Raw genomic sequence first — 27166 nt, forward strand, 5'->3', positions numbered from 1 at the left:
GGTTGTGCTGTTGCATTTCATTGGGAATGTACGTTTGTCAAATTGCTAGGCAATAGGAGCCTGTTGTTGCAAGTTGCACTTTGCCCTGACACCGGTTTTGATACCATCGAAATTTATTTCAAATTTCTCTTGTTGACGTCCGATTCTGTTATTGCATTTGGCAGTGGCTATTTGAAGACTTGTCTCGGACTCTGACACCCCAGTGCATGTTCAGTGAAGTTGGCTGTCTGAGCAAGTGATAAATGAAACTGGGTCTAATTTACACATTCTGCGCAATTTGCGCTGCTTGCGCGACTCGCGCATATAGCGCATTTGTAGAAAAGATCCCATTGACCAGACAGAAAACAACTTCATATTGTATACTTTTGCCAAGCTGTTACCAACATCTTTTAGCAATTATCTTCAGCAGTTTCAACCAACTCGTCAGATTTTTTGGCCAATAATCCGACAAGTTTTACTAGGCCACGATGTCGAGAGACCAATCTTCTTGCCTCCAGGTTGCTCGCCAAGCACGAGAACTAGAAGTTGACTGCGTAGTGCATGCACTTTCAAACTCCGACACTATTTCCAACGAGGTAGAACCACTCTAAACACCAATCACAAGGCCCTGGCCAATTTTGGAGACGCAGACGTCTTTGCAGGCTGCGGAACTCGTCTGATTAGAGTCTTGTATGTTTTAATTTCGGGCACCATTGAAGAAGCAGATCAGACGGCTGCCGAAAGTCGTAAGACTTGGTTTGATGGGAATTTGCGTATTCTGAGGTTGAGTCATTTTCAGGCTGTTGAGCTATCTGATGTTTCTGCGTTGAGGTCGTATCTTGGGAAAACTCGGGCAGACGGCCAAAGAAAATCCAACCTCTGTACGGGATTGGAGCGTCTGAATCTTTGATAGCTGCTTTCTTAGGTATTTGAGAAGAAGGTGGCGACACTAAGGGCGGGAGTGGTTCGAGTGCAAGTTCTCTGATCGTTCCGACTATTCCCTTGGTAGACTCGTTCAACAAATCATACGTAGGGCAATCTTCCAGAGCCAAAAGCAGTAGTGCTCGCAAGGTGAAATTCGCATCATTTCCAGCAACATGGCACCCTTCGACCACAAGCCCAAGCCTCGCTAGAAGGTCTTTTAGACGAAGTGAAGTTCCTCCGAAAGTTGCCCGTGCTGCTTCTGCAGTATCAATATATCCCACAATGGAACTATCAAAATCAAATCCAAGGGATTGTAGTACTTGACAGTCTCCGTTGAGCCCATGGCCCACCAACACAATGTTGCGAGATCGATCAAGCAGTTTCTCCATGGAGGTCAAAAGATCGGCAAGCTGGTCAAGCCATGTTGTCTCTCCAAAGAAAAACCTTCGATCGACCTTCCTCTTATAAGATAAAGAGCCTCCTGAGCCGAAGTTGTACGTCACTAGCGCTTCTTTTGAAGAAGTTGATGAAAGTTTCTTAGGATCAAGGATGGATATTCCGGCTTGGGCATTTATCTTTCTGCTGCCAAAAGTGCCTGATGCTGCGCCAGCCTTTATTTGCTCGCCGTTTTCAAAGTCGACACAAACAAATAAGACGTCTGCGCACTCGGTCGCGCTGGGCGTCTTCGAATCTTTGCCAATGAATGGAAGACCCACTATAATGAAGCATTAGTATATGGACAAAAGCAGGAAGATGTATAAAATGCTGTGGCTTACATGCTATTCGGAGAAGGTGCCCAAATTCCGAGCGGGCATTGAGCATCTTCTCTGGATCCATGATGGAACCCAACCACAAGAATGGTAGGAATTTCTAGTTCTTACAGAAGTCGGATAAGTTAGATTATCAAGAAAATTGCCTGTTGAACCAGATATTAAAAATACTGTCCGAGGATTGTCAAAGATGAATTAAAAACTTTACAAGGGTTAACCTTCTTCGCTGAGTGAAACATATCGATTGGTTACTAATACATTAATATTTATAAAGGACGAGGAGGTCTTTGGTTCGTTCCAATCTTCTAGTCTAATTCAAAATAGCTGTTGAAATTAGTGCGAAGGTCACGTGGAGACTACCTGTGCTGCGAGTAACTGATCGTGAGTCACTTAGTGGGCCTTGTTTAATGATATCAGGAGTGATATCCTCACCCTGATTTCCAGTCCTTTTCGAATATTTTCAATTTTTTTGAAATTGTATATCATGTTGTCAACAGTTGTGAGGAATAACCTGCGATAGACCCTACCTACATACCTACCTCACCAGGATAACACCGCACGCAAGGCGAACGTGTTTACAGATGGAAATACAGACATTTAGTACTCACCATGCCAGCACCTCTAGCTGGGTTAGTTCAGTGGCTAGCAACGCAAAGGTAGTCCAGCCGTTTCTGTGTAGCCTTTTGCTTAGATTAAGCGAGGTCTATTCCTAGCCAGAAACGTCTGTATAGATTTAAATAAGCATTTCTTTGCCATAACAACAAAACCGCATAGCATCCATGTGAGAGAACTGTTGGAAGCACAGTATTCAGCTGTAGATCACGTGATATTTGCATGTGCTGTGAGACGCGGCTACAACAAGCAGCAGGTGCTGTACTAATCGTGGTATTGCGTCTACCCTTTAACTCGTACTACGTCGTACGAGTTATATACTAGCTACTGCATAAATCTGCTTACACCACGTGCTTCTATACGAAACGGCTAGTCCCGCTAATCCTGTCTGATCTTCCGGCCCGGTCTCAGCCAATGGGGTGGCGCCTGGCCTATACTCCCGACAAGAACCTAGATGGACTTGGCTTTGACAGAAAAAGAGTTTAAGTTATTCATATGAGAGAACCTAAATGAAGATTCATAATCAATTCATTCTTAAGCCCAGGTTAAAATTAATTTTTTTATCAATTTTATCTTCTTATTTTTTTTTCCATTTTTTGAATTCTTTTTTTTTTGTGTTCGCAATTGCCGCCGTTCTTTGCAAAATAAGCGAGAACCATAAAAGTTTGGCCGAGATGGGAGAGGGTTAGTCGCAAAAATGATTTCTTATGACACCAGCCTTTGGATCTGTGAGTTTTTGGTCTTTCGAAGCTAAGCGAGGCACAGCCAAATGATAGAATGAGACTTGTCAGGCTTAGGAACTTCGTTGCATGGCGTTCTTCTTGTACACGGGCTTCAAATTTTGTTAAGTCAATGAGTTATGTGTCTTTCGAGTTAAATATCTGAGTAAGTCTGATAAGAAAAGTTTCCATCACGCATTCAGCGCATTCGGCACGTTTCGCGCAATTCGCACAATTTGCGCCACTCGCGAGATTCGCGCGAACCGCGGTCTTTCAGAGAAGATCCATTGACTGGATAAACACCAAAGTATAATTTTATAATTTGTTTAACAAGATTGAAGGGAAAGTGTTAGACAAAGCTTTCTCATCCCTTTTCATGTCAATATCGCAAGGTGAAAGGCACTGTGATCCCAATGGAGTGTGGTCAAGCTTCAAGCAACCACCTCTCGATATTTATACTGATTGTTGGTATGATTCTTGTTGGCTCTTCATAGTTTCGCAAGTTGTAATTTCCGTTTGTGAATTAGGTCTGTTCCGTTTTCTGGTTGTAGAAGTAAATCCGCATGACTCCTTGAAAAGTGTCAAGCGCGAAGCACAACCAGACATTTGCATTTAACTTCTTGCTTAAAATATAATTCTTCCGGAATACGAGAAACACGAGCCCTTTCCCGTAATAGCTTCATTTACACGCTCTCTTTAATCTCTATCTCGCGTGCAGGTGCGCCGTTTCAATGATACTTCGAACTGAAGCATCATAATGCCTAGGCTGGGCAAGACAATAATTATATGTATTGTCAGCCCAAAATTCATACACTTTGAACTCTCGATGAATCGGAGAACCTACTAAGTCACCCATTGCCTCGGACTTGGAACTGCTCTTCAATACTAATACATGTGGGGTACGGAACGGTGAAGATCCCTTGAAAACGCTCCGAACGCACGCTGCACGCCTTCCTGCTCCTACCAATCGAAGCTGAAAGAAAGAAGGAGCATTTCAGATGTCTCTCTACATTGCTCCAATGTTCGATGCAGGCTTAACGCCTACAAGAAAGCAAGGAAGTCGATTTTGCGAAACAGGTTTTTGCAAAGAGAAGGATACACGCGACGAGAAGCAGAAGCAAAACCAAAAGCAAACTCGAGATGGTTAACAAAACCGAAGAGCTTAATATCATCGCTTATTTGCCAGGTTGCAGAATCTCATGGTTCCCTCTTCATTTCCATCTCCATAATTCGGACTTCTTTGACGATCTCGCGTCTTCTTTTTCCTACTACCAAAACAGCATTGTCCTCTCAACATCCACAACTCCCCAACAGAGTCCAAAACATCACCTTCGCCACGTCTCATACAATTTCTGTATCCGGGATCGTGAACTGAGCCTCGAAAGCTCCAACCATGGCTTTGCAACCTACATTTCACGTGGGAGTGCCCACCATCGAGAACCTCCTATTCCTCCCCTCAATTCTAGACCCCGTCTTCATCGCCATCGACTTCGAGGACCCGAACTCCGTGGCTTACGGATTTGACCGAAACTCTGACACACAAGTCGGGCTCTCAGTTCTCGACAGCAGAAACATTCACTCCGCGTCAGCGAAGCAAAGCCTGGGCATCAAAACATTCAACTTCGTCACCGGATCGAACCAATACTTCAAGACTTCCGCCAGGAAGGACTTGTGGGCGACTTCAGAGCATATTCCGACTACTGAGATGTTGCAATGCATCAAGAAAGTTATACCGCGAGACAGGAATATCATTCTTGTCGGGCACGGATTCTCGCACGACGTTGCGGCGCTGCAGTCCCTTGGATTCGACTTCTACACCTCGATCCTCGGTCACTTCGACACGGATGTCATCGCGCGAAGACTGAAATTCGAAGACGTGTCTCTTGGAGCCGTTCTGAAAGAGCTCGGTTGCCCGACTCTAAATCTTCACAATGCAGGGAACGATGCGAACTTCACGCTTCGCGCCCTGATTCTTCTGGGAATTAGGGCTTCTTCCATGCGAGATGGCATTCGGGGAGAGGATGGCAATAAGATGACATTGACGCTGGAGCTTCTGGAGGCTACAACCATGTTAGCTCTAATTCTCAGGAATCGTGGGGTGGGTAGGGCGAAGAATAGTTTGAGAAAGGTGGCTATGACTCGGACGAGTGAAGAGCGAGACGATATTAGAGAGCAAAGGAGGCAGAAACGGATGAATCCCAAGCCAGTCGAACGAGAACCACTGGATTGGCTTGATGACGATGCGGCAGGAGTTGGGTTGTCGGACTTCAATGATAATTTTCAGTCTTTCGAACATGACGAGAGCTTGGAGCCTGAGAACAGGATGATGCATGATCATACTGGGGTAGATAGCACAGAAGAAGACACTGCTATCTATCAGCCATTGATTTGGGGACCGGTAAGTAGCCATCAGGAATTATTCAAGCTCGTTGTACAACTTAGATAGCCAGAAAAATACTTTTTGCCACCTCGATCATTCACCAAGTAGCTTTGACTCCAGATACTATGGACTCGCTCATCCTAGTAATCCCACGTATTTGGCCAGGACGCCTTCATGCTGTCAAGAGGGGCTCTCTCATCGAGTCCGGTTCGTTTATCAATCAGCGCAACAGCCTGTAGACAGAGCACAGAATCGTAAGGTGAGAAGTTTGAATTTGTATTACCAGTTGCACCAGAATGACTTGGTTGATGCTCTCAGTCGAAGAGCAAATATGTCCAACGCTTAGGCCAGTAGCTGTTCGAATGTGTTCCACCATGGCTTGTAATCTCATCCATTCCTTCGTTGAAGCTTCTGTGTGACACGCAACCTGTCGTCTTGGTAGTGCTGAACTTCTCCGTCTCGAGATGCACTCACGGCTCGAGCCGCACTCGTAGAAGAGCCCGAAAAGCCGTCAAACTTCCAGTCAAGGAGGGCCAAAGACCGTAACAATCCCATCAGTCCCAGCACAACACCACTGATCACCCCTCCCATTCTCTTTCCACGCCACACAACTTATAACATTCCTCTTCTCCTTCTCCTTCCCATCCCTCCCAATCTTCTTCTTCCCCTCAACCTTCGAACCTTCAACCGTAATCCTCTCAACCACATCCCCCATCAACGTATCCCAAACCACCACCTCCCCATCATCCCCCTTGACCTCCTCATTCCCACAAACAACCCACCTCTCATTCCCCCCAAAACAACTCCTCACCCTAAACTCCTCATTCCTCCACCCCTCCGCCTTATAACTCCTCAAACAGCCCCCACTCCCCCGATCCATCAACCTAACACAACTATCCAACGTGCCCACCAAAACCCCCTTCCCATCCCTCGTCCTTTGCAAACTCGTAACCGGCGCCCCCAGGACATCCGTCCGCACCCTCCCCATCCTCAAATCATACGCCCTGACCCGCCCATCCGTACTCCCCGCCCAAATCACGCCCTCCTCGCTCTCACTCGCCAACACACAACTCACGCTATCCCTCGCCTCATCCAGCACCATAACCGGCTTCATGTTCCCCGCCTTGACATCCCAGATCCTGACACTCGCATCAAAACTCCCAGAAATCAACAACGAATTATTCTCCCCCGCAAACGTAACGTCGTTGATGCGGGCAGTGTGGCCCTGATTCCCGCCAAAGCGGCGGAGGGTCTGCGCGGTGGTGACGTCCCAGAGGAAGACGGACCGGTCGCCGCCGCAGGAGGCGAAGGTTGCGTTGTCGGCGGAGACGGTGAGGGAGAGGATTTCGTAGCCGTGGGCGGTGTAGGTTTGGATTAGTTGGGTTGGTTTGGGGGGTGCGAGGGGATTGGAAGAGGAGGATGAGGAGGGGTGGGATGGGTTGTAGAGGCGGATGCTGCGGTCGGAGGAGCCGGTTAGGATGTAGGTTGAGGGGGAGGAGGAGTAGGTTAGGGCGTGGACGGGGCCTGTGGTTGTTAGATGATGGTGGTTTGGAGGGGAGGTTGTATGAGGGGTGGGTTTGGGACGTACCGTTTGAGCCTAGGAGTTGGGTTAATGGTTTTGAAGGGAATTCCATCTTGGTTAGGGAGCTTTCATATCATCGATCTTGTTTTCGTTGTCCATACCTCAACGTCGCATCGAACACCACCGCTATCAACCAGTAATCGCAAATCGTCATTATCATTAAAGCTTCATCTCCAAAGCGGTCACCAGTGGCAGAATTCCCCAATCCATCCTAGCCTCCTTCCAACCACCGACCCAGAAACTCGGGCCGCCAAGTGCCCTCAAAACCCAGGGTCCATCATCCACCTACTCTCTTACCGAGGCTAACCCACCATTACCGAGCCCCTTACTCACCCAACCCAAACTCTCGCCTCCCCTGACTCAACAAGCGCACCCGCCATCTCCATATAGTAAAGTTGCCGAACAAGGCCGTTCGTTGTTCACCATCAGACCCGTACAGTAGCTTACCACCTAAAAGAAAGAAAGACGATCTAGGAGAAAATAAAGAGCTTGTCTCTCAAAACTAAAATAGCGGATAAACAAACTTATCTACACGAACCCACCAATGAGCGCGACTCCGAGCTTGTGGAACGGGTAGGGTATGTACCGTGTGGGACGGACGGGTGCACAAGTGTTCTGGAATGCGGTCCCAGTGACCTGGCTCCGTGGCTTGCGCTTTACTTTATTTTCCTTGCCAGCACTTACTTGTTGGAGGAAGAGGAGGCTAATCTCGTTGTGTGGACGAATGGGAGGGGGCAGAGCTGCGAGCTGAAGGGTGGGAACGCGTGATGGAGCTTGGGTTTGTGTACCTAGGTACTATCTACCATTTGTTTGTGTGTTTGTTTGCGAGTGCGAGAGTGTTGTACGAGGTGGACGAGGAAGAGGAAGAGGAAGGGTGGGATGGGATGGACGAGCGTTTGGGTCCGGCAGTTATGGGTGGGAAGTACTCCGTAGTGGGGTTCGGATTCCTGGGAGGGAGAGAGAAAGTTTAAGTGCGCTCGAGCGATCGCGATGAAACCTTATGCTGATGCAACGAAGGAAAGTTTGGAAAGGCGAGAAAGTTTCTTCGATGAATGAGGAAGGAAGGATGGAAGTTTGGTTTCGAATTGGTGTCGGCAGTTGGTTGGAGGGTTGCGGATGCGTTCTTCCTAACACAGTACGAGGTCGTTGCTGATCTTGGTCTCTCTTTTGAAGATCGGAGATTTGCATCGTGGTTGGTTGGTTGGTAGGTATGTTACAATCTTTTATTTTTGTATCTACTGTGTACTTATTATGTACTAAGTGTAGGTATGTGCGACACGGACTACTATGTAGAGACTTTCTTTGCCTAGGTAACTGGTATCTTACAACGAAAAGCAGTGCTTCCTCCCATATGTGACACAAGCATTTAGATAGGGAACCCATACGTGAAATGCTTAAAACGCCGAGGTATCATGAAGTCCAATCCATCATTACCTCCCATTCCCTCATAACCATAATGCAGTAATAGTAGTAGAGTAAAGTTTTTGCCATCCCCTCACGCATAAACGCAATCATAATCCCGTGAGAACGTCTTTTCAATCGGGTCCCTCATCTCGAATATTCCATCCCCGGTATCCCTTGCGATCGGGCCCATGTTTCCAAACTTGAAGCCGATACTTCCTACTCCTCCGGCTTCATCTCTGCTTGATGCAACTTCTGCCAGATCTCTGATGCGTTGCATCACAAGTCCCTGTTGATTCTTCGCGCTTTGCCAAAATGGTGCTAATTCTGCAAGGATGGATTGTGCTCCGCTGAAGGATGCCAAACGGCTGGGGATGCTTGAAATCGCAATCTTGGCTGTGAGAATGTCGATGGCTGAGATGATTCCATATCCGACGAACGGTGAAGAGAACTTGCTGTGCATGCTGGACGTTCCATTGGGGCTTGCTGGTACTGATCTGTGACGAGCGGACAAGATCTCGGCGATGGCGAGGAGGTCTTCGGCGTGTTGCTTCGCGATGGAGATATGGTGAGACAATTGTGACTTAGTCAAGGTGTATTGCTGGATGTATCGGTTCAACTTCATCGCCGTGGTGTGATAGGTAGTGTGCATCGTCATGAATGTCCCAAGCTTGCCGTTCTTCGCTGCTCTTGTAAGGTTCTCCGCTGTGAACGTGTAGCAACTTGGCAAAGAATCGACCCAAAGTCTCAAGCGACGTGTGGCATTCTCGTAGGAAACGCTGAAAGCTGTCCTCGAGGCCGAGGAGTTTGGTCGTTGAGAAGTTCTGTAGATGTTGGCCATCACATCACCCCAGATCGTGGCAATGTTGATGAGATAGGCCATCGATCCGATCGTCCAGTTGTTGTTCGGGATGGGAGGAGTAGCAGCGTCGAAGAATGGACTCTGAACATCGAGTTGATTCTCGAAACTGGCACCGTCGCAAGGAAGTCGAAGGAAAACATCGTCAGACTGTAGGAAGCTGATGTGACCAGAGCAGAATCCATTGTAGCGATCCATCAGATAACAGCTCCAGAATGTTCGTCTCCTGCATTCTGCATATCCAGCACGAGTGAGGCCGTAAGGGAAGACAGTGCGATAGGCATCCTCGCTCTTTTCGATCTCGAGGTTCAGCTTGAGGCCACTGGCTGCTCTCAACGCAGCACCGCAAAAGTCCCATGATTCTTCCGGAGCATTAATAGCGAAATAATACAAAGAGCTAAGAAGTCGTGATTGAACAAGTTGAATGCAGAAGTGGCGATTGTCGCAGGCATAACGTGAAATCGCAGCGTACTGAGCACCGTAAGGCTTGTGCTCAACTTTCTGAGAGAAGACGGTTCCGAGAGCAAGGATGGTGTAGATTAGCATTAAATCATCGACCGATTTGTCGGAAGAAGAGAGAGCCCAGGCCTTGAAAGGACCTTCGGGAAACATGCAGTAGGCAGTCTCTGGGACATGCCTGAAGAAAACATTGACGAGTTCGGTCACCAAGGTAGGATGAGAGTTGTACGGATTCGTGTGCAACTCGCGCATGAGAGCACTGTGGTCAAGGATAGTGCTGTGAATCGGCTCAGTCCAGGGAGTCGTAGGAGAGGCGGTTTCGAGCACAGAAAGACGTGGAGACGCCTCTGATGCTACAGGTGTGAAGTCATTGTAGCCATTTCTTTGACGCTTCGAGTGATGCGTCTCGGAGTCTGGTGTGGCTTGACGTAAAACCTGACGAGGGGAAACAGAATGACTGCTCTCGCGCTTTTCGCCCTTGAAAGACTCTAGATCTGCTCGAGAAGAGACCGGGCGTGATACCGAATCTTCGGGATCAGCTGGTGGAGTGTCTGGAGAGCCATGGCCACCTCGAGGACTACGCTCGCCCGTTAGCAAAAATCGCCGAAATTATCACTATAATGAGACGTTGTACTTACGCATTCTTGAACTTGCAGATCCTCCCAAACTTCTCGCATTGTACGCATCGAGGATAGTCCGGGTCGCACTTGATTTTCTTTTCTCTGCAAGTGATACAAGCGATAGCCAACCTCTTCCTTGGCTTTCCCGCCTTCGTAACACCCCAGTGAGCATTGACAATCTCGCCATCTATTACCGTCTTGCAATGTGTACCGTCATCGTAAAAGTAACACATCCCCTCACCCGGAACTTCAGCTTGTCGGACGAAGCGTGGCAAGAACTGAGTACCTGTCCAGATCTTCGGCCCGAGTCCATCTTTGGTGGTTGGGACGTCTCCCACTGCCGTGCTAGAAGGAGTCGGTGGGTAGGTAGGAGTTACTGGTGCACTATGAGGCCCATCGCGATACTGTGGTCGAGCTTCTGAATCAGGTCTGTGAGCTGAAACTGGCTGGCGAGGATCGTGGTGCGTTCTGAACGACGAAGAAGTATCTCGAGCGAACATTTCTGGCCGACTCGATTGTGAGTGGGGAGACCAGCCACTTAATGATGCTGGGGCTGGCGCTCTTGGTCCTTCCATGAGGCCATATCTTGAATCATATCGAGGTGACTCTGACCTGCTCGCTGATTGCGCGGGTCGAGATGGAGGAGGAGGAATTCCATGTCTCTCTGGCTCTGGTCTCGAGTTATACGAATACTGTCGAGTTGGAGGTGGTCGTTGAAAGTAGGATCCCTCGTATGGGCGATCTGGATGTATAGGTGTTGCTGGCTGTCGAGGATCGTGAGGAGACACAGCAGGGAAAGTCGGACTCTGATCTGAATATGAGGATGGAGGAGGTGGAGGAGGCCTTGCTGAGTGTGTTGCTGACCCAAACAAACTACTCAATGGAGGTAATGATTCTCGAGGAGCCTTTTGCGTTGTCTCCGGGCGTGATTGATACATATCCACCGGTTTGGTTGGGGCTACCTCATACGCTCCTTTCGTCGACGACTCAGACATAGGTGATCGAGGCTGTGATGGTCTCCAACCATCCCCTTCTGGTTGGCCAGTTGTATAATGTGTTGTAGTTGTTTCTGGTCTTTGCAATTCTCTCGGAGTGTAGTGAGGTCTGCTCTGCTCGTAGAGAGAAGGCCGATCATGTAGAGGGGGCATGACAGTTCTAGTGTATATCTGGGTCATTTTTAGGCTTGTTGGTCGTATCCAGGTTGACGGAGCGTTTCCAGCATCAAAGTCCTGGCGTCTCTTGGTCTAGACGTATCTCCGTGGCACAGTTCCCTTTCTGGTCAACTATTTCAGGAAGACTGAAATTACTTCGATAAACCGGTTGACTAGCTTCTGGCCTCCAACGATACAAATGATTTGCTTCCACAGCGGCAGTCGCAACGAAGTGCCGTCTGTCCCGATTCGCGCGGTAGTGCCGAAGAGGGGTGGGTGGTATAAGTTTTAATAAGGCTTTCTTTTACGCCTCTGTATCTAAGAGGAAGGTAAATAGGAACACGGAGTGTGATAGGTAGTCGAATGTCGTTTCCAACACAAATATGTGTGGAAGGTTGAATGACTGTCGGTACTGGAAGAGTTGAAGACTGTGGCTCATGCTGTGACCACCGGTTCGACCATACCCATTCTTCTGGAAACGGCAGCTCGTGCAAGTCCGAATTTTGGAGACGGCTGGCCAGCGCAAGTGCAAGCGTCACAAACGGATAGATTCCCAGGATGTTATACCTGGCTCGTGCAGGACGGACGCTTTAGTACGATGCAACTCGCGGGATATCGAACAAGGGGATGTTTGGGAAGGGAGGGAACAATTGGCTTGTTGCGGAGGGAGAAGGAGTGGCCAGGGTAACACAGTACAGTAATCGAGGTCAGTCAAAAGAAAGGAGAGACTCGAACATAAAAGAAGAGATTTTAGAAGAGTGGAATCAGACCGGTGGGACAACTTAGTCTCAGCGGCCATCTACGGTAGGAGAAATGTTTGAGCGGCGTAGACGCTTGGTGGGAGAAAGTGAGATAATCTGAGTCTGATCCGGGCTGGTTGCCGAAGAGGCGAGGGAGGAGTGAGTGATCGCTCCACGAGGTTGTTGACCTCAACCCACAGCCTTGTCTGAGATGGAGCTTAGCTTAGCGTAGGGGAAGGGGAGGGGGTTGTCGGTCGAGTCTATGCCTGATGGGGTAGTTTCTCAGTTGAGGGTCCTTTCGCAATACCGGGACGGGTCTAGGATGAACGGGTCCAAAGTTCGAAGGGGAGGGCAGTGACGGCAATGACCGCTTCTAGACAAGCGGCCACAATAAATCATCAATCATTACCCAGACCAGAGCCAGAGCCAAGCCAGAGCCAAAAAAGAAGCCAGGAAGGCACTGGACAGGAGCCAGACAGGCCGACGACACCCAGAGGAAGAGCCAGACAGCCGCCCATGCATTCGATGGGCCGTCTCACCTCCCGGTATCCAGAACGCCGCCATTTTCTGCAACGAGCTGCTGCTGGTTGGAGGTCTCTAGTCTGTGATCTTTAGGTGGCCCTTGGTGGCACTGACATTTGGTGGTGGGCCGGTGGTGGTGTGGCAAGAATCTGATCCATCGTCGACGACTAACTTGTGGGGTAAATCACTGTGGCGCGAAGATGGTGAAGGAACGAAGGAAGGGCAGTGTGATCGGAAAAAGCCATGCGTACGCTTCCATGCTCCCACGCTCCCAGAGTACCAGCAGAGCTCCACGCCAGGATCGCGACCTCACCTCATTGCGCTGGGACGCTGCTGCGAGCTTCACCAGTTACAGCAACAGTTAGTTCACCCAGATGTTTTGATATTCAACTGTAGCGTAGCCGTAGCCGACGATGCACCAACCAAGCTTCTTGGGGAATAGACGTGGTGGTCATCGTCGTCGTGTTGGAGATTACCTGATTCTCAGTCAGGATGGATCTGGGGAGGGTCGAGCACCGAGTTGTGAGAGGTCGGCTCGGTGACGCTTAGCTCCACGCAGCAGCGGCCCACGAACGAGATTTGGCGTGTCCTTCTGCTGCACTGCACATTACCGGCCCTGGATAATACGTAGATAGATATATCCTCGCCAATAACCGCGGCCGAGATTATAGTAAATGCGTAATTGTAATATACGAAAAATACGACGAGTGATGGAACACCCGGTCGACCCCCCCATCTGGAAGTGGAAGTGGTCTAAATCGTAAGAGTAACCGCAACGGAGGTAGTCCCACAACATCTCATCATGCGAGGAAGGTGATATCTGCCTTCCCTAGGCTATATGTCCCCAATTCCCAGAAGCTGGCACCGGCAGCCGCAATCCTCGAATCATTCTGCCTATATCACGAGCTATTATGATCTAGGAAGACGGCGCCTCTCGCGATGCCAGCTCCCCAGCTAAGCTGCTTGAGATGTAGCCATCCCAAGAACCAACCTTCGTCGTCCGTCCCCCGCCCACCGACAGTAGTAGGATCCGTGATGATGGGTTCACGTTCGCGGGACGACAACCCGTAAGCGGGTCTGGATGCTGGAATGCTGGATGTCGCTCTTCCCTCGCGCGCTCTTGGCTCGCAGAAGATGCCGTTGCCGTCTTGCACCTCACTGGGCGTCCAGCTATCTCCGGTCATCCTGGCCTGGGGGGTTTCGTGATTACCGTATCGCGCTTTCCAATCCCAATCCCAATCCCAATCCCAACACTCACCAGCCACGGCTTCGTATGCGCGGAGAAACTTTCCACCTTGCACCTGTTTAGAGTTTTGCATGAGAGTTTAGGACAAACCTTCGTAAGCGACGGCACGCTTGACCTGTGAAGGGCTCTCTTGGAATCGAAATGCCAACTCTTGGATCGGGCTCACTTACTGGCTGGTCAAGCTATCCCAAGCGACGGCAGAGGCAGAGAGAGCAAGAAAGAGAGAGAATGATCGCTGGCTTCGTCATCGGCTCATTACCTGAAATAATGGATACAGTATGGATACGGATATGGATGTCCTGTAAGTAGCCTCTCGTCTGATGTTGAACGGTGGGAAAGCTTCCGCGACGTGCATTGGGGGGTGCACAGAGGACGATCACCAAAAGGGAACCGACCCGCAATCTCATTCACGTTTCTCCATCTTTCGATTACTGTACCGACCGACTGACGGACCTACCCTATTGATATTAAGGTGCTTAGTCCTGGCGTGCTGGCTGGCGTCTTCCGCGCGATCATCTTCACCCTCGACCAGTGAGTGTCAGCGATCGGTCCCTGGACGCGATGGTGATGGATGACGGCTCCTTCGCACGATGGCCACGAGTTTCTGTCCTGGCCGTCGCAACTTTGTCCCATGGTAACGTTTCGCCGCTCGTCCTCGGCCTCTAAAGCCATGCAAGTGATGGAATCCCGCCAAACTGGATCAGGGCTGCGCTCCGATATGTCTAGTCTGTATGCGGTTTAGAGAGCCTCTAATTTTTGTGCGGGCTGAAGATCCCCATAATTTACGTCTGACAGACGATTCCAGCCAGAAATCTGAGATTTAGCTCCCGGAAGATCGACACAGAGACGAGCCAAGTGTCAAAGTCTAATCAATATGGGAATCCATCCATTCGATTATCATGCTCAGGAGGCGCGGGTAGCTGAAAAGCGAGACCGAGATCGAGATGTCCACGATGTTTCTTGGGAATCGCTTGGCAGACAGATTGGCCTCACTTCGAGATTCTCGGTGCTCACGCTCGCAGCAAAAGTCTCTGTGACCCCTCAGCCGTGGTGGAATGGTGGCTGAGTGGGGTGCCGATTGTGTATCATTGTATCATTGTATCAAACGGGAGAGGAGCGGGTGAGACTAGGCTGAGATATTGTGGCGGAACCGGCGTCAACTAAGGGACCAGACAGGAAGGTCTGTCTCGTTCGGCTTCTGGTCCACCGGACGGAATTACTGAATTTACATACTGTTTATCAGATGATGAACGCGAACGATGACTTTGACCCCGATGTGTGTCCGTCCTTGAATCTCCAAGCTCCAAGCTCCAAGCTCGCAAGAGCATGGAGGGGCACAGACTCGTGCAAGCGAGCTTGTCGTCGGTTCATTATTCGCTTAGGATGGATTCTCCTTTCTCCCTACAGTACAGTGGTACAGTACAGTAGCAAGCTAGTCTCCTAGTCTCCTAGTCTCCTAGCTCCTAGCCTCTGACATCGCACTCGTCTCTCGACATCCCAGAGAGCCAACAAACAGCGACCACCACCCCATCTAGAAAGTCGTGCATATTTCCAAACAGTGCCGCAGACGGGCCGGATCAGAAGCAGAGCACCTCGCGTTATGGACCAGATTGAGGAGCTGAGACCTCTTGCCTGCCTGCTCGAAGATGTCCGAGAGGAGCAGGAAAGATGGGGGTCCTGTATACCCGCAGAGACATTACCTATTCACACGCATCACGGCACTCCGCCAGGTCTCACCTCTCTCTCACACACACACACACACACACACACACGGGGCACAACGACGCTGTGGAAGATCCATGTGCCGTTCACACGATCACAAAATACCGAGCAAGGATGCCCCCTTCTCAAATTTGCTGGGCTCGGTCCCGACACTGTGCCCCTTCGCTGCAGGAACAAGCGCCGTGGGCATGGATGAGCTGCTGAAAATAAATCATCATCGGCTGCATCGCTCAAGGGTGCCACGACGCTGCTGGCCCACCCAGCAAGTTTACCGTCGGAGCCCTGTGCCGAAGCGTCCGGGACAGAAGCAGCAGCTCGAGAAGTACCGTCTGTCTCACTCACGGTCTCACGGACATGCGGCAGCAAAAGGAAACACAAAACCGTTGCACTTGTACGATCTGGCAATCTGGTGAGCGGCATCCCGTATCCCCATGATAGCGTTTGACAACAGTAATAGTGCTCTCCTTCTCTCATCTCAGCTCTGTCCCGAGTCACTGGCGCTGGCTTTCGAACTGCCTGAGTAAGTATACCGTACGCAGCGGCGGCGGTGCGAATCTTACGGCATCGGGCTGGCTGCCGAAGAAGAAGAGGAGGCTCGCTGGGACCAAATTGCTTCCTGTTCAGAAGTCTCCTTCCTCTCTGGTCGACTGCGCCAAGGATCGTGACTAAGATTACATTACATTACTGTATTGAGCATCTGCACATCTGCATCCGCGTCTTGACTTCGCTTGGGACATCGGCGACGTGAGTTCTTCCGGCTCCATGCTCTGGAGCCCAGCCCAGTGGCCGAGCCTGCGAATGACATGGCTGGAAAATGAAGATACAGGGTAGATGCAGCACGCAGCACGCCTTAAGGGAGCATGGGCCAGCATTGGCATCCTGCCACCACAAATCCTGGAGAGATTTTGCACCCAAATGAGGTCGACGCCCAGGGTTGAAGCAGAGTTGCAGTGGTGGTGGTCCTGGTCCAGCGAGCCAAGAGAAGTGAAGTGAAGTCAACCCTGGTGTCTGCAGGCCCGCGTCACCAGGCGTTGCCATTTCTCGGGACCCCTCTCTGTAAGTACCAGACTCTTTCTTTTATCTACCACACCCACACATTTATTACCACGTCCCAGACTCGACCATGCCTCATTTGCGCTCCCGAAGAATCAAGATGCAGACTAAGGCACCCACGCCTGTTGCCGGGGACGCTTTCCTGATCTCTCTGGGACGGGTTCCATTGGCTAGCATACGATAGTTGTCCCGAGTCATCTCCCATGGGAGCCAACGGCACGCGGCCTGCAAATGTAAATGCAAATGCAACCTGCACAGAATGCACAGAATTCCCAAAATAGCATGCCCACGTTGCACACATGCACGTACTGTAGCAGCAGCCCAATAACTATATACCGATATCTGGGTAAATGAGATTGTTCCCCCCCCCCGTCCCCTTTGTGCGTGGTGGGAAAAGAGAGAGTGGGAGATCAGCACATGATGATGGATGATGAGCATCACCCGTGCTGGCCGCTGCGTACTGTACTGTACTGTAGCAGCCTCTTCCGTTTTCCGAGACGGGAATCGAGCCAATGACCGAATTTTTACAGATTCGGCCTGAGACGTGACGTTCATCCATGATGCATCGAGATTGGCATCGTCAATCGCGGATTATCTTTTACAAGTACGGGTTCTGGTGTGTTTCGATGCAACGTCTCGTGCCGGCAGTGTCGTGATCTACGAGGGGCAGCAGTGCATCAGTGCATCAGTGCATCAGCAGCAGGAAGCAAGCAAGCAAGAGAAAGGGGGGGCGCGCGCGTGAGCGAGTGAAGAGTCTCGCAAGTTGATTGCGGTTCTGTTTTGTCCCGCCTTACGGACGTAAAGAGGGCTATCCAATAAAGGCAGTTCCCAACCGTCTGGTGCAGAACCCGTCCGACGGTGCGCTCTCGGCTGGACAAGTGGACATCAACAACCCTAGATCAGTGGAGAGTGGAGAGACACTGGAGGTACTGTAGAGAAGAAGCTTCGAATCTGGCGTCCGTTCGTTTCTTAACGAAGGTTTTCTCGTCTATTATTCCCGCAAGAAGAAAGAAAATCGTTGATCCCACGTTTCTAACCCTTGATGGAGCGAGGGGAGGGGATTGGGGATGGGGATGGGGATGGAGATGGAGACTTTGTCCGTCGATGGATTAGAGGCTCCACTGGCACCTGGACCGGTACAGAGCACAGTACAGTGAATTTCCAGGCCATGTCAGCGCATGGAACATGGTGCGAGGCTACTGTACTGAGATTGAAAGTGCGAAACGATCGGGCGCCAGAAACACCGTCGAGTGCACTACCGAGTGAGGGGCACGGATATGCCGTGATTCGTGGAACAGGCACAGCGTCATCGTCGAGCATCTCCCATCCATACAGTATCTACCTACCTATGGAGGGAGAAAGGAAGTGAATGCGAAAGGACGCTTGACTTGTTCTGGACAGCTCGAAGTTCTTCTCTTCTTCAAGGCTTCAAGCCACAGCGGTACGGATCCATAATGCCGACGAGGAACATCGCATCCGTCTCCTTCTGTTTACCTTTCAACAGTACCCGACTGAGTAGGATTGGGATGCTGTGCTGTGCTGTGGTTCGACAATGCCCACAACGAGTCAGTGGCAGGCTGGCATGGGCTTGGGCTTGGGCTTGCGGGGGGGGGCGGCGGGCGCATCGTGCGGACGAGGCTGAAAGATACTTACGATACGAACCGAACCTCCCTTCCTTTCCCCTCCCCTCCCAACGTTCTCCACCGGCAATGATTTGAGTTATCAACCCTACCACTACAGTATCACTATTGCTATCCATTGGCGAGAGACAGGACTTGCGTATGCGGTGGATTCTTCGCTGCAAAGACCCGATCGAGATGCGAACGAAAGGGTCTGGCTGACTGCATGCATGCATAGGTTTTTTTGACCTACGGAGTACCGGTCACTAACAAACTCCATAACTCCATACGCGATGCCTCGTTTCCACTCCTCGAACGAGCAAATGCTAAACGTTCGGTTCTGTTCTGCAGTTTCTCCTGCTTCCAAGACCACTTTGCCAGGACATGTTTCAGGGTCGAAATATTATCCGTCCATACAGCAATATCGCCCTGCTTATTAGTCCTCCACTGGTGCCGAACCGCGCGCCTCAAGATGGTATCATTCGATATTACAGTAGACTCCTGATGCCGTATTACTCATCTCAGGCATTTCCCTGTCTCAGACGACATTTTATCAAAGAAAGCAAAAAAAAAAAAATTTCTTCAGATGAAAGGATCTGTCCGTGCCGGTGCGTGACATGTGCAATGGCATGCTAACTCGTGCTTACCTTGACCTTGACCTGGACCATGCTCGCCATTGTTGGAGAGAATGTGGAGACACCTTCTTCCCTCTCTCACCGGGATGAGAAGCCGAATCCAACCTTGCTTCCTGAGACCTGTCACCTCCCATGTCCATGTCCCTCCCATTTTCCAATCCCCCCTCCCCCCCTGGCGGACCGGCCATGCTGACAATTGCAAGCCCACCTGCCACATGGCTTCACGATCTCTCTGTCTGATTTTCTTTAGCGGCACAGAACGACAAAACCCGGTCTGCACGAAGGATCCGGTCCTGTCCCTGGGGTTCTTCAATTTCGCACGCGGCACAGGGTGGTTGCCAGAGAGGGGGGGGAGGAACCTTGACCTAGCAGCAGATCATACAATAGAACCCCCTTTAGCATTACTTTCCAGCTTCTTTCTAGGTTGATGGATCCAATTCTCTCCTCTGCAGAAGCCGGATGCGGCTGCAACGCCTGATGAACCCCATCAAAGCTCTTCAGGAGGAAGGAAAGTTCGCAAGCTCTCCCGAATGCAGCAGAGCTGCGAACCGATCTGTGCGTACAATCAATCAAAGAACCAATCTATTAATTGCGCGGCAGTTCGAGAATAATTTGATCAAAAGTTACCCGCCGTAATATACTTTACGTCTGAGATTAAGGTACGTGCAGGCAGGCAGGCAGGCAGGCAACACGTGAGGAGGAAGGGATTGCCCTTTGTGTTGTGTTATTTAATTTGGATAATAACCGCATAGCCGGCCTAAATTCCTCAACTGCCAGAAAACTCTAAAGAAAGACAAACCGAGAGGAAAGTTTATTCGGTTTTACGTGCATAGACGAGGAACATCCAATCCAATCCATCCGCACAGTGCGGCCATGCGGCGGCGCACCCGTACCCCTGCTGCTGCTGCTGCTGCTGCTGTTTGCACTCCCTCCATTCCCCAAACCAAATCTTCTCTGCGGTGTCCCAAATTGCCTTTTCCCTACTTTTTTTTAGAATAGTTGCGGTCAATCAAATAGTACTGGAGAGAAGATGCTGTACGACGTGAGGAAACGAACCCTCCCTCCTCTGTCCTTTCATCCGTCGTCACCAGAGAACGGAAACTTGGCCCAATATAAGACCAACACGCACACCACGCCAACAGCCAGCAGACACGGCACAAGAATAGAAAAAAAAACACCATGAAAGTTTAAGCTTCTCGTTCGTTCGTTCATTCGTTCGTTGGCACCAGAGCTTTGGATGAAAATAGTTGCTTGCTGGCGGCCGCAGAATGAGAAAGAAAGGAAGAAAATCTCTCTCTCATCATCATGCAATCTATCATCAGCATGTGCCCCCCTGCCTCCTTTTCCCTTCGTTCGCGGAGAAGAGAGGAGAGGAGGAAAACCAATAAGACAGACAGAACCCGAGTGAAGATGGGGTAACAGTACGAGCTCGGACTTTTTCGGACGGTAGTTGAGAATACGTGGTTCTAGCATTGCTCTCTGTATCGTCAGCTTTCGTTCCAATAGGTAGGCATGGCATGGCATGGCATGGCATGAAAGATCACCGGCCGGTGGACGCGTTCATTCATGCCATGCTATGCCATGCCAGGCGCCGAACTTCCGTGCTAGGTTTCTATAGAGGGAGGAGGTAGGTAGGTAGGTAGGTAGGTAAGAATAAGCTATCTTTTCTCGCGCTACCGTATCAATCTCTTGAGCCTCTTCCTTCCTTCTATTCCCTCCTTCCTTCCTCCCTTCCTGCCTTCCTCCACATGGAAGACAAGACGAGCACCCACCCTCGTCTCTGCTTTCCCATCCCACTGCCGGCCACGCACGTTTCAATCCTGCCTGCCTGCTGCAATGCAACCACCGTCAGATCCAAACTTTTCAAACCTTTTCCCAGTTCCCACAGGGTTGCTTGCTTGCTTGCTTGCTTGGGGTAAATCCCAGAACAGAAGCTTCATAGAACGGAAAAAGAAGCGGCGTAGTACATACATACATACAGGACGGCGGCACAGCCAGCCAGCCAGCCAGCCAGTCTTCGAGAATAATCGAATGAAACTGTACTGTACTGTACGACATCGGTTGCCCAGTGGCACAGTTACTGCCCTCGTGTCGAGTGACCGCGTGTTTTTTTTGTTGTTTTTTTGGTTTGTTTGCGCGGTTAGAGGTTTATTAGGGTACCGAGCCTGGTACGTATGTACAGACAGGAAAGAGGAGGGGGCTTTAGTGGTTTGGAGAGGGAATTTGAGACAGGCCGGTAGTTGGTAGGGGAATGGGAAAGGGAAGGGTAAGGAAAGAGGGGAATAGGTGCATGGTGGTATTGGGTTGGGGTTAGAGGATATTCTGGGAGTTGTAAGGAGGGAGGGTTGTAAAGGAATGGTTGTGTTGCTGCTATGTTGTGTTTGAATTTGGGAAAGGAAAGGGGAGCCTAGTAGAAGAAGGTATTACGCAATTTTTTGAGTTGGAAAGGATGTTTGGTTGTGATACTCGGGTCTCATTTGTGTTATTTGTTGGAGAATCTATTTCTTGGGCTTGGGTCGTGGAAAGGGGGGTTGGTTGTGATGGTTCTCGGGTCTTGTTTGTGTTCTTATTTGTTGGACATTCTGGTCGGGTCGACCAAGCTGCTGGGAAATTAAGTCGTACGAACGTGTTGGTTTTATGTCAAGAAATAAACGATTGTTCTATTTTACGGACTTTCTTTCTCTCTTTGCCATGTTGGGCGAGTATTTGTCGGTACGCGCATTTGCGTAATGCCTTGTTGGTGTCTAATCTTGGCTCCTGCTCATTTCGTACATTCGTCTCATAGCGGCTATGCAGGTGTGTCTTACTCGAAACTTGCCTCGAGAGAAAATAGCCAGCCAGCGAGTGTCGTTACGTACTTTGTAGAACATCGGGTTGGGCGTCTCGCTTTAGTATGAATTCGTTTGTTCTTTCCAACATCTCCCCAACAATGGCTATTGAACTTTATTTCAGCTCCAACAACCCAGCGTTGTTCAAAATGTTGGATTGGGGTATTCTAGAACGAGGTCCAACTTTTCTATTCTTCACTATAAGTGTTGGATACATGCTCTTGGGACCAGATGCAAAGCACGCAATGTGTCGTTGGACTTCTATCCTCGGGTCTTGGTGATCCCCTCTCTGATATCGCAATATTAAAGTTTTGTTTGCCTCCGGGAAACCAACACTGTACACCACTCATCAATGACTGAAATATTCTTCTCTCGATCCAAGTCTGTGTAGTTTCTGCCCTCTTTCGGAGCGATAGCGAGCATCGAAATAGGATTAGTTCCACACCTCTCTCTCTCTCTCTCTCTCTCTCTCTCTTTCAACCAACAACCCATCCAATCCTCCCTCCACCTCGGGACTCTTTCCCTCCCTCATTCTTCCATCACCCGCTCCACCCTCCACTCCAACGTTACAGTCTTCTAGAAGACACGCAACATCGCGGCGTTGCTGCGGCACGTACAGCTAGTATGTATGACCGCGTCTCGGTACCCAATCGCACCCGCATCCTCGTCTTTGTAAGATCTGATGATGCATCTGCCTCGTGTTTTCCATGCTCGCTGCTTACAACCCACCCAACCTATTCCAAACCCTTTCTTTCCTTCTTTTTTCTTGATTGAAACAAAGTAGCATCCAACGTAGCATTCTCTGTGAAAGCTACCAAACGGACCGAACAAAACGACACCACGGCCCATCTCTCGGCATGCCATCGGTCCAGATTTCCTCTCCGGGCCTATACGACGGAATTTCATTGTTCCGCCAATCAATTGGATCGGAGACGGGGTAGTAGTGCAGAGGATCGGATGTACTGTATGTCGGTAAGAGCTAATGTAAGGTGAGCTGGATACCGGATTTGGAATCGAAGTCATGTTGGGATGTGGCGAGGGTGGCGCTCTCGCGTCGGTCGGTCCTAGGTTCCCTCGTGGCGGCTTGTGGACGCGAGTGTGAGTATTGCTTGTTGTGGAAATTGGGTATGAATGTGAGGTTATTTTGGTAGGTATAGTAGTAGTAGCATTTATTGTTAAGGCTGGATCTAGTAGGTGGAAGGCTACCTTTTGTGAATTAGTGGAACTTGTGCCGTGAGTTGACATGAAGCTTTGTACGTTCGGTGTTTTGAGGAAGGTTAAGGTTAAATTGTAAGAAAACCTAGTCCGGCAATTCTTGACAATTTAATCTTGTCTTCATGTGCATTACCAGAGCTCATCTTGACCTTGCTCGATTATTCTTTTAGTGCTCCTGCATTTTCTTGTTCACTCTTAAGTCTTTTCTCGTTGACAATATTGCTTACCTGTAGAATGCGGGCGGTGTTAATGTCTTACTGGCACCTTGAGACACCCTTCGATAGTTTTAGGGGTTATGTTTGTCCTCTTAGGTAGCGTTATCACTTCTGTCTTTCGCTCGATTTTTAATATCGAAATCTCTACTGTAAAGTCTAGTTAAGCGCTTGTAGCTAAGCACGGGAAATAAAAGGAAGCCTTCAGATTGTTATTCGCAAGTAAAGCTATAGTTTGCATACTCTTTGCTCCTGATAGAACGGTTCATGTTTTCAGGATCAAGTATTTCAGTGACAGATAGAACGGAAACTATCGCTTCACTTTTCCTTTTTGATGATACATTATGAATTCCACATAAATTCACATTTCAAGAAGTGGACTATTGTACAGTACAAACTTGGTAAGCGGAGGCTGAATCCGAAAGGCTTCTACTAGGCTACTGTACTTCCTCTTGCAGTATATATACACACCATGTATCGTTACCGTCAAAACATAAGTTCTTTCGTGCTCAACGCTCTGTCCCTTCACACAAGTCCAAGAGATAGCATTGACCCCGCATTCTTTGCTGTACCCCGCCAATTTTGCGGCCGCACAGACAAGCAGGAAGCACGTACCCTTTTATCATGTTCATCCTTATTTCTGCAACCTTTCACATCTCCCCACAGACTTAAATCCTTCTCTCCTGATCACCGCATCAAGTGGCGTTCAATCGCAACCCCATACCACCCCTCCAGAAAAAAAGAAAAAACCCAGACCCTCTGTGTCCCACAACGAAAAAAATTGCGGAGTTCGCCTGCCCCACCTCTCTAGCTCTCCACCACAATAGTCAGTCCCACGACTACGTCTCCGTCCCACGCCATCCCAAATCTTCGACGACACACACAAGTCTCGATGGGCGTGGATAAAGATTCACACGGTTTGCGGTTGCACGTGATGTCTAGGCAATCCAGGTGAGTGGTGGTTCTGGAGTGGAGACTTACGCAATAGAGTCTGGATCTGCCGAATATGATGTACCGAGCGCGATCCCGAGAGGGGATATTTCTAGAGTCCCGTAACGAACGGAAAGGGAGTCTCTTTCTTGAGATGATAAAGATTCAAGTTTGTTCCTTTCTTCGAATGTGAATATTTATTTTCAATTCTCTTTCTCTCTTTGACAATTTGATCGATTTAAAGGCAATTGTCATCTTACGGCCAATTCTCGTACCTCACCGATTTTCTCATCACCCAGTTGTCAAGATATTGACTTTCAGAATGGAGAAAGATACGAAGATAGCGATTATTGGAGCTGGTAAGAGGTCTTCAAGCTCAGACTCTTAACACCACTTACACGTGACTAGGAATGGGAGGATTGGCATGTGCATTAGCGTTGGCAAAGAAAGGATTCACCAGCATTGATGTATTTGAAACTGCATCAAATCTCGGATTCGTAGGAGCTGGAATCCAATTGGCACCAAATATGGCCAGAATCCTTGACAGATTAGGCGTGTGGGCCGATATTGAGAGAGAAGCGGTTGACTTGAAAGATACAAGTATCAGAAGTAAGCAACGTCAGCCGTTAGAAAAGGCTTTGCTAAACGTTTTTCAGATGGTGACCAAGACAACGAACTCGGCCATGTAGACCTTCTCTACATCCGAGAAACCTACGGCTACCCTCACATGGTTGGCCACCGTTCCTCACTCGCTGGCTCCTTATACGAAGGCTGCAAACGAGAAAAGAGCATTAAATTCCATTTCTCAACCGCCGCTTCAGAAGTAGAATCCTGGTCCCCAAAACCAACCATCAAAGTCCACCCTCGTGAGGGCTCTCCTTATTCTGTGCAAGCAGACATCATCCTCGCCAGCGATGGCCTCAAATCCGGTGTCCGAGACCAGATGCTAAAACTATTGAAAATCGACGCTCAAGTCATCGATACGAATCAAGCTGCGTATCGAATCATGCTCAAAAGAGAAGACATGCAACACGACCCCGAACTCCTGGAGCTAATCGATAGCGACCGAGTAACGAGATGGATAGGAGAGAAGCGTCACATCATAGCCTATCCCGTCTCCAGCAAGCAGATCTACAATCTCTCCACTGTTCAACCCGATAAGAATTTCGCCGAAGCACCGTCAGCTACGTACACAACCAAAGGCTCGAAACCAGAAATGCTGAAAGTGTTCTCCGATTTCTGTCCTAAGATCCAGAGAATGCTGGATTTGGTCCCTGATGGAGAAGTGTGTGAGTGGAAGCTCAGAGTTCACAGTCCGTTGCCGACCTGGGTACACGGTTCTGTGGCTCTGGTTGGAGATGCTTGTCACCCCACACTTCCTCATCTCGCTCAAGGAGCCGCACAGGCTATCGAAGATGCAGCTGTCCTTGCTGTTGTTCTGGATAAATGTCCTGACACGAAGCCTGAGAGTATCAATAAGGCATTGAAGGTTTATCAAGAACTGAGGAAAGAGAGAGCGGAGACGTTGGTGGAGTTGGCTGCTGCGTCAGGCAGGGCTTTACATTTGGGTGATGGAGCTGCGAAAGCAGAGAGAGATAAGCAGTTTGCGGCGCTGAAGGAGAAGAAAGGTGCTGTGCCTGATAAGTGGGCGGATGCCGATGTGCAGAAGAAGATCTATGGGCATGATTGTGCGATGGTTGCAGAGGAGCAGTTCGATGAGTTGTTTGCGAACACGAAGGCTCAGCTATGATGTACGTTTAGGCAATTGAATTCGCAGACTTTGATAATATTGTTCTGTTGGTGTTGTATCGTTGGGTGACAGTTTTGTTATTCTTTCGAGTGAACTCCTTGTTCTTCTTGCGAAGCTCTCTGGATTGCCACTATGCACAACATCGAAGTTTACTTTCGGATCTCAGCAGCTAGTTCATTCATTCCGATGCACAGGAGTCGATTGACAGCTGTGTGTTAAGTGACTACTGCTGTGTTACAGCTCTTCTCGCTTGTGATTCCCAGATTCATATCTCCTTGATTTGGAGCCTTGAATGCTTTCTTAATTGGCATGAGGACCATGGTTCCTTCCATAGTATCAGAGTGCTGGTGTTAGATTGTGCGCTTTAGTATTAGCTGCGGGTGGAGGTTTGTATGGCATCTACAAAAGATATGAGAAAGTGTTCTGCTCAAAGAAGTCCATGCATACCCGAGGATGGTGATGTTGCAGTTTTGATAAGAAAATCATCATTCTTAGGTGCTGAGTTTCGGACTTTCTTGAATACCATTGCCGTCTTCGAGGCCAGACTCTGCTCAGTATCTCAAGTACCTAGAAAGCCTTAACAAATGAAGGGCGTGTGGGAGTGACAAAATCCAACAAGGTGTGTTGTTTGCCTTCAGATGTGAACAATTGGGTTCCCGCCCTTTTCTTTACCACCTTCCGCGTTTACAGCATACTTGACTCACATGTTAAATTGTGTGGAACCAGATCGTCCTAGATACAGGTCTTTGATGATGTTCTATTGGCTTTCCTGCGGTCTTGGCAGAGTTAGACATGACAGTGGTAGGTAGGACTGTGTGTACGTTGCAAAAAGGAAGATTTTTTTCCTAGACACGAGACTACCCAACGAGCTAATTCTGAAGGTAAGCTCGGATGAATTATCTACTACGTTCTATAAGTCTCTGAACTGTTCATACGTTATCTACCAAGCCGTCTTGGTCGCGGAATGTCTACTTTCCATCTACTTCGTATACCCTTGGGTAGACACATACAACAACACTCCTCTTTGGACTAGCAATCGCCGTTGAATACGTCGTGCTTGACAGTAGAGTATGTGACCTAAGCTATCTTCATCCTTTTCATTCCGTCATTGTTCGTATTTCTTGCCTACCTGGAAGCCTATCGAGGCTTCACCATCCGAACTTCGCCTCAGAATATGGTCCATCTAGGGTCGAGGAATTCGAAGCAAACACTTAAACAAACATCACAGCCTCGTCTCT

General features: G+C 49.3%; 8 protein-coding genes across 8 annotated transcripts; 3 read left to right on the plus strand and 5 right to left on the minus strand.

Moving 5' to 3' along the window:
- Positions 1–559: 559 nt before the first annotated feature.
- Positions 560–1740, minus strand: LY89DRAFT_746830 (uncharacterized protein; the record flags this gene model as incomplete). The annotated part of the gene is made up of 2 exons (XM_018221104.1): positions 560–1618; positions 1680–1740. 2 exons carry the CDS (start codon positions 1738–1740, stop codon positions 660–662), a joined length of 1020 nt encoding a protein of 339 aa, XP_018071656.1. The 3' UTR covers positions 560–659.
- Positions 1741–4469: 2729 nt separating this feature from the next.
- On the plus strand, positions 4470–4991 carry LY89DRAFT_570040 (uncharacterized protein; the record flags this gene model as incomplete). The annotated part of the gene is made up of 1 exon (XM_018208583.1): positions 4470–4991. A coding segment is annotated over one exon (522 nt), but the record flags the coding sequence as incomplete, so codon positions are not given.
- Positions 4992–5907: 916 nt separating this feature from the next.
- On the minus strand, positions 5908–7018 carry LY89DRAFT_696788 (WD40 repeat-like protein; the record flags this gene model as incomplete). The annotated part of the gene is made up of 2 exons (XM_018216858.1): positions 5908–6908; positions 6973–7018. The coding sequence occupies 2 exons, from the start codon at positions 7016–7018 to the stop codon at positions 5908–5910; spliced, it is 1047 nt and encodes a 348-aa protein (XP_018071658.1).
- Positions 7019–8461: 1443 nt separating this feature from the next.
- Positions 8462–11300, minus strand: LY89DRAFT_584199 (uncharacterized protein; the record flags this gene model as incomplete). Its single annotated transcript, XM_018209255.1, has 2 exons — positions 8462–10262; positions 10324–11300. The coding sequence occupies 2 exons, from the start codon at positions 11298–11300 to the stop codon at positions 8462–8464; spliced, it is 2778 nt and encodes a 925-aa protein (XP_018071659.1).
- Positions 11301–16734: 5434 nt separating this feature from the next.
- LY89DRAFT_50397 (uncharacterized protein) lies at positions 16735–17466 on the minus strand. The gene has a single exon (XM_018207992.1). The coding sequence runs from the start codon at positions 17292–17294 to the stop codon at positions 16815–16817; it is 480 nt and encodes a 159-aa protein (XP_018071660.1). The 5' UTR covers positions 17295–17466; the 3' UTR covers positions 16735–16814.
- A 2459-nt stretch (positions 17467–19925) lies between these two features.
- Positions 19926–20673, minus strand: LY89DRAFT_50459 (uncharacterized protein). The gene has a single exon (XM_018208000.1). It carries the CDS (start codon positions 20515–20517, stop codon positions 20068–20070), a length of 450 nt encoding a protein of 149 aa, XP_018071661.1. The 5' UTR covers positions 20518–20673; the 3' UTR covers positions 19926–20067.
- On the plus strand, positions 20674–21341 carry LY89DRAFT_50453 (uncharacterized protein). The gene has a single exon (XM_018207997.1). The coding sequence runs from the start codon at positions 20830–20832 to the stop codon at positions 21238–21240; it is 411 nt and encodes a 136-aa protein (XP_018071662.1). The 5' UTR covers positions 20674–20829; the 3' UTR covers positions 21241–21341.
- Positions 21342–24588: 3247 nt separating this feature from the next.
- LY89DRAFT_584044 (FAD/NAD(P)-binding domain-containing protein) lies at positions 24589–25928 on the plus strand (the record flags this gene model as incomplete). The annotated part of the gene is made up of 2 exons (XM_018209246.1): positions 24589–24787; positions 24835–25928. The coding sequence occupies 2 exons, from the start codon at positions 24589–24591 to the stop codon at positions 25926–25928; spliced, it is 1293 nt and encodes a 430-aa protein (XP_018071663.1).
- Positions 25929–27166: the final 1238 nt, after the last annotated feature.

This window comes from Mollisia scopiformis, assembly GCF_001500285.1.
Source record: "Mollisia scopiformis unplaced genomic scaffold LY89scaffold_11, whole genome shotgun sequence".
Classification (NCBI taxonomy): domain Eukaryota; kingdom Fungi; phylum Ascomycota; class Leotiomycetes; order Helotiales; family Mollisiaceae; genus Mollisia; species Mollisia scopiformis.

Coding starts and splice junctions, on each gene's coding strand:
- LY89DRAFT_50459 (XM_018208000.1), bottom strand. CDS start 20,517: ATGCCATGCCATGCCTACCTATTGGAACGAAAGCTGACGATACAGAGA.
- LY89DRAFT_50397 (XM_018207992.1), bottom strand. CDS start 17,294: ATGAACGTCACGTCTCAGGCCGAATCTGTAAAAATTCGGTCATTGGCT.
- LY89DRAFT_50453 (XM_018207997.1), top strand. CDS start 20,830: ATGCAACCACCGTCAGATCCAAACTTTTCAAACCTTTTCCCAGTTCCC.